At 38.6% G+C, this 11,969-nt stretch overlaps 3 protein-coding genes across 3 annotated transcripts in view; 2 read left to right on the top strand and 1 right to left on the bottom strand.

Annotated features, from left to right (window-relative positions):
- The window catches only part of ft (cadherin-related tumor suppressor fat), a 72,633-nt gene extending 68,262 nt beyond the window's left edge, over nt 1-4,371 (top strand). The window contains 6 exon segments of the mRNA XM_017898528.1: nt 1-272; nt 359-624; nt 723-1,166; nt 1,250-1,619; nt 1,707-1,922; nt 2,012-4,371. Coding sequence (XP_017754017.1) covers nt 1-272; nt 359-624; nt 723-1,166; nt 1,250-1,619; nt 1,707-1,922; nt 2,012-4,042 — 3,599 coding nt within the window. The 3' untranslated portion in view covers nt 4,043-4,371.
- A 1,145-nt stretch (nt 4,372-5,516) lies between these two features.
- LOC108546441 (uncharacterized) lies at nt 5,517-8,811 on the top strand (the record flags this gene model as incomplete). Its single annotated transcript, XM_017898505.1, has 9 exons — nt 5,517-5,654; nt 5,785-6,056; nt 6,148-6,305; nt 6,459-6,964; nt 7,116-7,295; nt 7,377-7,912; nt 8,066-8,138; nt 8,334-8,538; nt 8,654-8,811. Coding segments are annotated over exons 1-9 (2,226 nt in total), but the record flags the coding sequence as incomplete, so codon positions are not given.
- A 1,469-nt stretch (nt 8,812-10,280) lies between these two features.
- LOC108546519 (uncharacterized protein C1orf198 homolog) lies at nt 10,281-11,676 on the bottom strand. Its single transcript, XM_017898612.1, has 3 exons — nt 11,596-11,676; nt 11,092-11,412; nt 10,281-10,871 (listed from the first exon to the last, which is right to left on the bottom strand). Exons 2-3 carry the CDS (start codon nt 11,377-11,379, stop codon nt 10,281-10,283), a joined length of 879 nt encoding a protein of 292 aa, XP_017754101.1. The 5' UTR covers nt 11,380-11,412; nt 11,596-11,676.
- Between the last annotated feature and the right edge of the window lie 293 nt (nt 11,677-11,969).

Here is an 11,969-nt window from a genome sequence, read left to right as displayed (position 1 = left end):
TGAACCGCAATAGAGACAAAATTCGATCGCTTCTCGAGGGAACCATCTTCACTATCGGTTACTCGCCGTGCAAGCAAATACCTTGCGAGAACGGAGGCTCTTGCAGCGACAAGTTGGTCATTTACGACGATGCGAGAATCACCGACAGCCAAGCACTGATTCTCACATCACCGAGAATGATGCACGAGATGACATGCAAATGCCGCGACGGTTTCACCGGCGATAGATGCGAGAGAAGACAAGACCCTTGTTCTCCGAATCCTTGCTTATTGGTAAATGTTCACCGAAAGTACAGGTGTCCCTCGTATCCCCGTTGCATCTCCTACAGTGTAAATAACCCCTACTTTACTGTTTTCAGGGAGGACAATGTAGACGAATGGGATACGATTTCCAGTGCACCTGTCCGATTGATCGAGAGGGGAAATTATGCGAACTGGAAAGAGGCGATGCTTGCGCGAGCAATCCATGCAGGAATGGTGGTTCGTGCAGGAAGAGTCCTGACAGTTTCAGTTTCTTCTGTCTGTGTCGAGCTGGCTACAGAGGGAACCATTGCGAGGCAGTCACAGACTCTTGTAGGCCGAATCCTTGTCTGTACGGAGGTTTGTGTGTGGGAGAAAAACCTGGGTAAGTTTTTTCGTGGATTACATATTAAATTGAACCTAATAAACCAAAAATACCAAAAATTCGTCGATGATTAATCCAACAATGATCCAATAATCCAGGTACAGATGCAGTTGTCCTGAGGGTCGCTATGGAAGACACTGCGAACGATCCACGTTTGGATTCGAAGAACTGTCTTACATGGCCTTCCCAGCCTTGGATTCAAACACAAACGACATAACCATTGTATTTGCAACGACGAAACCAGACGCGTTATTACTGTACAATTACGCACCTCAAGCCGGAGGACGTTCAGACTTTGTAGTTCTAGAATTGGTGGATGGAAGAGTGGTATTTTCGTACGGAGGTGCAAGAAGTGCCATTACCTCGATTACCATAAAAACAGAGAACTCTGTATCGGATGGAGAATGGAGGAAAGTGACAGCCACCAGGAATGGAAGGGTTGTGTCCTTGAGCGTGTCCATGTGTAGAGAGCACGGAGATATTTGCGACGATTGTAGACCTGGTGATGGCACATGCTACGCGGACGACGTAGGACCAACTGGGTTAGTATCATTCTTAGTATCATCTTAATATTAACTTTTTAAAATACACTCGTGTACCTAAAATGAATAATTGCTTTCCGTAGAACTCTGAACTTTAACAATAATCCACTTCTGGTGGGAGGACTCGAAAACGCAGATCCAGTACTCGAGAGACCAGGACAGGTACACTCCGATGATTTCGTCGGATGCGTTCACTCGGTTTCCATCAACGGCAGAGCTCTGAACCTGTCGAATCCTCTGGCATCGCGTGGGGTTAAATCCACGTGTATCAGATCGAAAAACAATCCTTGTCTGAGAGGTGGAAAGGAGTCCACCTCCGTTTGTGGGTTAAACGCTAAATGTTACGACAAGTGGCATCAAGTGACTTGCCAATGCGGCTCGTTGACAGCTCCTAATTGCGAAGGGGCACTTGAACCGATTACTTTGAGCGAGGGTGGATACATCGAATTCAAAGTACGTGAAAATCTTTAATACTTTAATTCTTAACTTCCCATTTGCTTCTCACCCGGGATCAACGAAAATAATCCCTTTGTCCTGCAGATTTCGGAGAAACACAGAAGAATGCAATTATTAGAATATCTTTATGGAGGTTCGACTATGTGGCATAAGATTAGAGCGAAACGGACTATCAGTGAAGATACCAGTCTTATGACTCAGCCGTCACCGTTTAAAACCATCTGCTTAATGTTCAGAACAGTTAAATCTGATGGTATCCTCATCTATGCTGCAACTAATAAACACTTCACATCGGTGGAGGTAAGGAGCATTCTGCGATACCTGAAATGAAAAAGCAATCATATAATTTTGTTCCTTAAGATTTGTAACATAAATGTCTTATGTTTCAGCTTCGCAATGGTCAACTGTTTTACGCGTCTCTTCTTGGGTCGCCGGTGAACATGACAGCGAATATCGAAGGAAGTCTGGCAGACGGTCACTGGCATAACCTGACTCTACATTCCTACTTCCGTGGCTTGAGATTATTCGTCGACGGTGTTCAAATGGGCGAAGAACTAGACCCTGCCGGTGTCCACGATTTCCTGGACCCGTACCTATCTGTCCTGTCGATCGGTGGAGTTAGCCAAGACCTGTATTACGCTCATAGCGCTGGCGCAAAAAGTTTCGAGGGTTGTTTGGCCAACTTCACCATCAACAACGAGATCCAGCCGTTCAATGGATCTGGCTCGATCTTCAAGGAGGTACTGTACCACGCAAAGGTGAGCACCGGATGCAGAGGACCAATTGGGATCAGCGCTGCAGCCACAGCCGATCCTCTGAGCATAGGAATCACCCTGGTCATAGTCTTCTTCGTCATCCTGCTAATCGCCATCTTGGTCAGCTTCATCGTTTTCCGTCTGAGACGACAAAACAAAGAAAAATCTGCTCCATCGGTGGTAAATAAGAACACGAACGCTATAATGACTGGAAATCCATTGGTCGGAACGGGTAACGATAATTTAATGTCTCGCCACGAGAATACCTACATCTCTGACACGTCCGATCTACGAGGCGTGGGTCATATGGGGCCAGAATTGATCTCGAAGAGGTACAAAGAACGCGAAATCAACGCGACCACCGAGCATCGACCGCAGAGACCGGACATTATCGAGAGAGAAGTAACAAAGTCGCCACCCATACGAGACGAACACCCGCCTCTCCCACCGCCTGCTCAAACTTCTCTACACTCCCATGAACATAATCCAGAACCCGACATGCCTGAGCATTATGACTTGGAAAACGCGAGTTCTATAGCGCCGAGCGATATCGATATCGTGTACCATTACAAAGGCTATCGGGATGGCATGCGGAAGTATAAAGCCACTCCTCCTCCTATTAATAATTACACCAACCATCATAAGCATACGGGACAGCAACACAGACACACCGGTCCGTTCCCGCCTAGGGCCTTACCACCTCCCAACGTGAGTCAGCCTTCGGGACCAACCCAAAAACTGTTACAAAGCACTCCATTGGCTAGGCTGTCGCCTAGCAGCGAGCTATCCGCTCAGCAACCAAGAATACTAACGTTACACGACATAAGTGGCAAACCTCTGCAAAGTGCTCTTCTGGCGACTACGTCTTCCTCCGGTGGAGTAGGAAAGGACGCTTTGAATTCTAACAGCGAAAGAAGTCTAAATTCCCCGATCATGAGTCAACTGTCTGGTTCAACGGCCAGTCGCAAGGCACCTCAGTCGAACAACGAAAATTCTGTGAACAACGTATCTTCGGGTCCCATGGGCTTAACCGCGGAAGAGATCGAGAGACTGAACTCGAGGCCAAGAACCTCTAGCCTCGTCTCCACTTTAGATGCCGTAAGTTCCTCCAGTGAAGCGAGAGGACCACCCACGCATGGTCCTCTGCATCTTCACCGTCGACACACTCCACCAGTCGAAAGACTGGAACGAAGGAACTCGTCAACGACCGACGAAAGCGGCAACGACAGTTTCACGTGCTCAGAATACGACAACACCTCGTTAGTCGGTGACAAACGATCGGACAACCCATTCGCGAAGCAAGATGACGAAGAAGTAAATCAACGGAGCAACGAGTCCTCTCAGACGACCAAGCCACCCTTGCCCCCCAATGTCAATTACGACGGTTTCGACAGTTCCTTCCGTGGATCTCTCAGTACTCTGGTAGCCTCCGACGACGACCTATCGACGCACATGGGAGGACTGTACAGACCGAACAACAGCGGATCGCCATCCACGACTACGACCGCGTTGAGTTGGGACTATCTGTTGAATTGGGGACTGAACTTCGACAGTTTGGTCGGGGTGTTTATCGACATCGCGGAACTACCCGACAGTGCCAATCGTGTTCCAAGTACGCTTAGATTACCAGCTAGTATACCTAAGCCATCAGAGGAGTACGTCTGAAAAGCGCTTCAACGTCAGACAATTAGTAGGACATTTAGCTACTTCTTGAAAAGAGCTGCGACACAATGGTGCCTATATATATTTTTTTTTCTATTTTTTATCTTGCGAAGGTACTCGATAAAAGTGTGCATGAATAACCAAAATACCACCGCGAATGGAATACGCTTTAAATTGCCAATTACGTAAGCCATAAAAACGTAAAGCACGACGAATAGAACGACGAAACGGACGTTTTTAGGTACATAAGCAAATTTCGTTGCGTCTTCACGGCCCCGTTCGATGAATCGGTGCTGTACCGAGTAAACCATTGTCTTGCCATAATAACGGAAGGATGTTCGAATACCGTTTTTGAAGAATGGTAACAAGAATTCGAGTGACGTCGCAAGGTTCGAGGATCGTCACGGATCTGCGTATCGTGCCGGGATAGAATTGTGAATTTGTAAATAATCCGGGATTTTTCCAAATGCGACGAGATTCTCTAACTACCGCTACAGATACGAGGCAACAGTGAAGGTACATTTCATCGAGTCTCAGCGAACTTGTAGCGTACATCGGGGGTCGCAATCGCGATACATTTTTCGCAATTAGCCACGAGTTCTATCGAGAACTCGTCGCCGATGAGAAACTATTGTGCGACTGTATCGCCACTATAAATAACTATTAAGTATTAAGTTTCCTGTATATAAAGTATATTGACGCTCTGTGCCAGATAATCTCGATACAGTCGCACAATATCGAACGATTGAGCAAATCGTGAATTAAACGATATAAAACGACGTAAAGGGAAGGCATCGATTTCTTTTTTTACGCTTTTTGCGTTCCTTATGGTAGTCGTGTCACGACTACAACCACTCGGTCAACGTTCTCGTAAGGTCCCGTAAAATGGCCGTGTTTTACGTGTTTTACAGGATTTCATCGAGAACGTTGGACAAAGTGTAACTGCCAGACTGATTTTTCTTTTCTTCACGAAGTTTCGAAACGTTATCATAGACTATCGTGAGATACCATCGATCGTCAAAATTTTGTAAATTACGCGAATTGTCGGTTGTATATATCGTATGCCTGATCTGTACAAAATGTGTGAATGAAATGCGTGTACTACCTTATCATCGATCGTATTTGTAATAAAAAAGACATTTGTAAAAAAAAAAAAAAAATGAAAGAAATAATCGACCTATTTTTATTATTTCCTATCCCGTTGATTTTCTCGTCGTGATTTTCGGGTACGTTATCTAAATATTCCCGTTGGTATTTTTTCGATAAACGTGAAGATATTCGAGAGACGTTTAGACTTTGTCCTGAACATATTTCGAGTCTTTCATCGTTTCGATATTCGTCTCGAAGACAGAACGGTTAAATGACTATTTGCGAATGCACCGATGCGAACGAGAGATAATAGACGTAATAGCAGAATTATCGATACATCATTTAATTGGTTACTAAACTATACTCGACCGGTTAGAATGTTCAGATAATGATATCTTCATTCCCGTCATACGACGAAGAGCTTTTGAACAGCGCCTATGCGAACATTAGTCTAATCGCTGACAAAGCTTGGACCTTCGAGAAGGAAGATCCCTTCCAAAAATTGAATCAATCTTTAACGATTCAGGTAAAATGTTCGCGAGCTCCCTGAATCATCCATCTTTCATTATTCCATACGCTAGAACATGCCAAGAATATACCAAACTAAATAAATAAATAAATAAAAATACAAAATTTTACGATTTGTTTCACAATAGAATTATAAATTGACTGCGAAGTACAAAGAAAATGGTACCTACCGAACAAAACGTGTTCGCGACGTTATTCCAAATTCCCGTTTGGCCAGCTATGGCAACTATGAATACCAGAAAGAACGCGAGAACGTGTATAAATCGGACGACAATTCGCCTCCAGTTTCTCTATCAAATTTCTGTTGGACCGAAGTTATCGAACCATGGATGCTACCGGAGGTCGAGAAGCACTTCGCCTGGTTAACTTCGAATGGACCACGAATTGTGAATCGTGAATTGTTAGCTTTTATCCTTAAACGTTATGAAAATATAACCCAATGTTCAAACGTTCTGTGGTAACGTTCGCGTGGGAAATTGATGTTGCAAAAGCTCGGCAACAAGATTACCGGAGGCTGACGATGCATCTAAGATCGGACGTGGCTTCAATTTGCATTGGGAAGACTTGCACAGTCAACACGTGCAGAGGTTGAGCCCGACAGAGAAGAAGATCAGGACAAATCGTGAATCGAGCAAAGAGAACCTGATCGGTAATACGCTTGCGATCAACTAACGTACCACTGCTTTCTTCTAAATTTGAATCCACAAAAAAAAAGATAAGAAAAAAACAAACTAGCTATAATCTAGAAATTAACTAGAAATTCTATTCGATTTTTGCTAATTAAAAAACGATGTCTGTCAAGAGTCAGATTCTACCGAAAAATTGGATAATTATTACGAGTGTCAACGTTACACCATCGAAAACTCTATGGAGATGCAGCTGCACATTCGTATAAGTAGCAACGCAGTTCGAAATTTATGGAAAGTGGGTAGCAACGCTCAGCAGCAATACCTCCAGCAGAAAATGCGTTTGCAGTGCTACAAGTTACAACAACCGCGGGAGCAGAGTTGTCAGAGCATGGAACGCCAGCAACAATTCTATTACACTGTTCAGTATCGTCCGCTGATACTCAGGGCAGAGTGCCAATCAGCAAGAACGGATTCTTATGGAATGAGAAAGCATTTACCGCCTGTTCTCAGCCCGGAAGTGCCGGAATTTTTCCCAAAAGTACCGGTACCCCGATTCAACAGTAACAAGGAACAGAACGTTAATCGTGTACAATATTTTCCGTCGCTTAACGAGCGGAGTTACCAGAACGAATTGTTTCCTTACAACAGAACTTACGAAAATACTGGACCTATATACCAGGTTTAAAATATTAATTTGCCTTATTCGACGAGCCTTGTTCTATCTCCGGTCGAAAATTGTTCCGTATATTCCACAAAAGACGTTCAACCTGATGGATGCAGGCAAAAAGAATATTAAAAATAAAAAATAAAATAGGACTTGTAAATTCTAGAGTACGGGTATACCTCTGCTGTCAGCCACCGATGCGACGACGTTCATTAGACCACCGCATCAATGGTACCAAAGGATTTCGCCACCAACGCAAATACAAATATCCAGTTCTTCTTCAACGCCGATATGCACTTCCATGCAACCATTGCGGGCTACTACTATTACCCATCATCCCCTGCAGGTAAAAATACAACGATCATTTGGAATCGAAACAAATATTTTATCGAAATATAGGTTATGATCAATCGAAGAAATATTGTAGGTACAAGAGAAGTTTTTACAGTCGAATCCTATACCGATTCCGGTTTATCAGCACCCTATAGAACTATATCACGAAACGGGACAAAAGCGTAAAAACCATGGAGTCGATTTTAAAAATTTAATACTATTGACAAAAAACGCGATGAAGGCTCATCGCGGTCCACCGAAGAGCTCGCAACATAAGCCTTCTTATCTGATCGAAGGGAAAAATCGAGGTTCAAAGTCCGAATCGGAAGTCATTCAATGGTTGGACAAAGGTTGTTCGTCGAAAGTGAAAGAATTTACCACTACTAACCCCCTGGTGGCAGAATTAAGAAACTTCGAGGTGAAAAGTGATAGAAAGGCATGCAGTTCCAAGAGGGAAAAGGACAGCGCAAGAAGCAGCGAACGTTTAAAACAAGAAGTTCAAGGAATGAATGCTAAAAGAATCGGCGAAAGGGATAAGAATGATACTCGAAATAGAAGAAGACTTTATAGAGACGTTCTAACCAATGCCTCAGCGAATCAAGTTACTTTGGAAAATGTGTTTGAAAAAAGGTACTACCAGTTACTATTCGTTATATCCTTTATAAAATAAATTCTATGACAAAATAATATTGGCAAAAATTGCATATAATATTTTTTCGTTACGTAATTTCCTTAGTAATAATTAATAATAATGACAAGTATATGTAATATATTTGATATCAGATACGACGAATTAGAGCAGCAAGCAATGGAACAGTACAGAACTTCAGAGGAATCCTTGGCACTTAAATACCAAGTATAATATTTTATTCCTATAATTACTTACCTTGAATCGTTGAACTTAATTTAATAAACCGGTTAAAATTATTCGTACATATCGAGATGAACAGCTTCCAACTTCCGATACCGCTAATACGATTAAAGTCAAAATCGAAATTAATACCTGCTAACAAAATCGATATAAAAGTATCGAGAATCGATTTCATTGTAGGAGCTTGAGCAGCAGGCAATGGAACAATATAAGTATTGTGGCGGGAATGTGCAAGAAGATGGCACGGTTTCGCGTGTACTGATGGACGATAAAAAAATCTGCAAGGATACTAAAAAAAATTTGGTAGAAGAAAATTGTATTGGCGGACAAAACTGCTCCGGTTTTGGAAGATGTAGTCCCACGAATACGGCCGAAAAGGAAGAAGGTTTAATGATTTTTCTTGTTAATTACCTGCAAAGTTATTTCTATATAGTCAAAATGATTAAAAAATATACAGCAATAAATTCATAATCTCATAATGATTAGTCAATAACTTCTAGATTCTTTTCTACAAAGACAAGGTAATTCTATACAAACTGAGATTAAAAAAAAATCGTGTATCCTTGGTCAATCCTTACCCGATAAAAATAGTCGATCAAGTATTCTCTCAAAAACTTTGACCACGTTATCTGAGGAACTATCTCGTGAATCGAAAAACACAGCTAAGGGTGCATCAGGTGATAAAATCGACAAAAGTGGTAAATATTCTAATTTCATATAATTTAAAATAGGGCATTAAAAATGATCCTTTTAATATTGTTTTCATTTTCGTAATAAATATAATAAAAGAATTCTTTCAGTTTCAGTCCGAGCATCGTCGAAAAGGCATCTGATACTGGTGTCACCCTTCGAGAAAGAATCAGAAGCCAGGTTAACAAGATCGACCGACCTAGAAGAGTTTTATTGTATCGCACAAGCGAATAAAAATATCTTTGGTTATTACAATAATTCAAAAGTTGCACAAATTGGTGGTGGAGACGAAAACATAACTATCATTCAATCTCCTAGAACAGAAGGTATAGTACATTTGAAAATTTTAAGCAGAAAAAAATGTATAATAATTTTTTCATATTTTTTTCTACTAGTTTGGCTCTCAGGCTTTTGGACCACATAAAGACTGGAACTTTAGGAAGACCATCGAGAAAGGAATAAACCTTAACGGACTAGATCCATTGAAAAACACATCTATATTGTGTGAATTAATGTATTTAAATATCATAATAAACGCTTCTAAAATACTGTATAATGTACTCTACATAAACACACAAACACAAACCGTCTTACGCAAAACATACACGTGTTTGTTCGTTGATTCGTCTTTCATGAAAATTAAGAAAGAACTGAGAGCAAGTACATAATAGTAATTATTCTAAACTATTGTTATTATTTTATAAAGACTACATCCTTAATCAATGTATCAAAATAGTAAATATAAAATATATTATTCGATCAATGAAATAAGTTAATGATAAATCTTACCAAATATGAACATAAAAAGAGAATTACATGAAATAGCCTCTTCAGTCTTCCATTAAATATTCTTTACATATTTGATAATCTTTTATGATCATATAATGAAGGTTGACGATTATGTTAGAAAGGTACATCACTATATTAAATCGTAAAAATGTCTCTAAATCAAAATACAAGTATAAAATAACTATCAAAAGATTTATAAAGTATTTTTCTAAACGTTTTCAATTATATTTTTTTCGTATCTCATTGTATATACGTTGAAACTCCTATACATAATACTTACACATGAAAACATCTCTGCATTATAGTAATCAAAAATTTACATATATTATATAAAATCTTTACTGTACTGGATATGCATACAGGTTACTCCTGGCTAAGCTTTTCTTTGTGTAACTAATACACTTTGTATAGCAAAATTATTTCGCAACTACATCGTAATTTGAGATCATAACTGTCATTAAAAAAATACTAAAATATATACCTTAAAAAATAAATATTTAAAGTAATATTCATAATCAATACCAACATAACATCGCCGTTTTAGGAACTAAGATTGTACAAACACGATTTAGCATAACCTTATATTAATAACTAATAGTACCAAATTTAATGTAAATATAATTGTATGAAACAATTATCTTAATATATCTACCAATTATCAAGAAATTCAAAACCAGTTTTTGGTATAGTTCTTTCTTCTTCCTCTTGATTTAATTGAGAAGATTGAAAACTACTGTAAGAACTAGGAGTCTCTAACAATGCTGTTGATTCATTAATGTCACTTGATTTTGTACGTGACAATACTACTAATGTATTTGTTTGACTTTTATCAGTATCTGAATCTCTTTCTCTGACTAAACTTTCCATATCATCTGCCAAATTGTTTTGTAATTTTAACAAAGATGTTTTATTCATCAGTTTAGCAAATATACTTTCAGAATGATCATTATCAACATTGCCTTTCAATAAACTATTACACTGTTCATCTTCAAAAATATTACTTGAAAAGCAATCAGATTGAAAGCGATTAACTGCATGAGATGAAGTATATGGATCATTAAGAGAATTTGTATTATTTCTCTGTGATTTTGCAGGAGTGGAGAAATGTGGTGATTCCCCAAATTGTGCTCTTATTAATTTTGACTTTGCATCATCTGTTGAATCTATTATACTAAGATTCATTTGTGATTGAGTCATGAATGAAAATGGAGCTGAATGCTCATCGCGCCATCGTAATGTCTATAATGTCATAGTAAAAAAATTTGCTTTATCTAACAAATTTTGAACTAATACTTTGAACCCAAACACATATAAACCATAAGTAGTAAGGTACTCAAGATTCAAAGTATTATATATTTATTTATAACAGCTAAATATTAATTGACATTTGTATGTTGAGACAAAGAATAAATGATATGGTTTATGATCTGATGTTAACTACAAATATAATAATACTTACAGAACCAGTTTCGTCAATAACATATTTCATTCCTGTTTGGATACGTAATTTTGGGTACCACTCTGGTAATTCTTTAATAAGCTCCGGTTTCTTCAATGTATACTTTAGTGCAACTTCCGGCTGAATAATAGTTTCATTAATTGCTTGATTCCGTTCAGCTATGCTTAATGTATTCCATAAACCCTCATAAGCTTCCTTAGTTGCAGTTATATCTTCTCCTATCCTTTGTGCCAATGGATTTATACTGTAGAAATATTGTTCAGCCCTTGAACTTAATGTAGTACTCATACCGAAATTTGTAAACTAACGCGAACAAAATATCTGCAATAAAAAGGAATTAACTGTATTAAAATAATTAAATCATAACAATTTTAAGTGCTAAAAAGTAAATCCTAAAATTAATGTTGAAGAAATGCAAGTATAGGTTACGATATCATCCAAAAATTGTTAACTGTTACTAAATAGAAAATAATAAAATATTCGAAACAGAAAAAATTCAATTACAATAAGCATAAATTATACGAAATGGAACTACTAGAATATTTATAAAAGAGCTACTTTTCAAGCGCTACTTAAGCATCGAATGACAGAACGTCCACAATTATGGGATGTATATATACATACATATGTAAGTCCGTACTGCACATACTTTTGTAATAAATCAGAGACTTCTCTTCTCTTTTAAAATTTATAATATATTACAAATATATGTTAGAATATTTCAGAAAACATGAATTAAATTAAATAAAATTTGAAAATATATTTTATATACGTAATTATTCATTTTATATTCATCAAAGTTATACGTTACATAAATGTAAAACGTAAGATACAATTTAGAAAACTAAATTATATATATAAAATATAATATATATATA

Source organism: Eufriesea mexicana, unplaced genomic scaffold (genome assembly GCF_001483705.2).
Source record: "Eufriesea mexicana isolate 0111107269 unplaced genomic scaffold, ASM148370v2 scaffold654, whole genome shotgun sequence".
NCBI lineage: Eukaryota > Metazoa > Arthropoda > Insecta > Hymenoptera > Apidae > Eufriesea > Eufriesea mexicana.
This window is presented reverse-complemented; position numbering and strand designations above follow the sequence as displayed.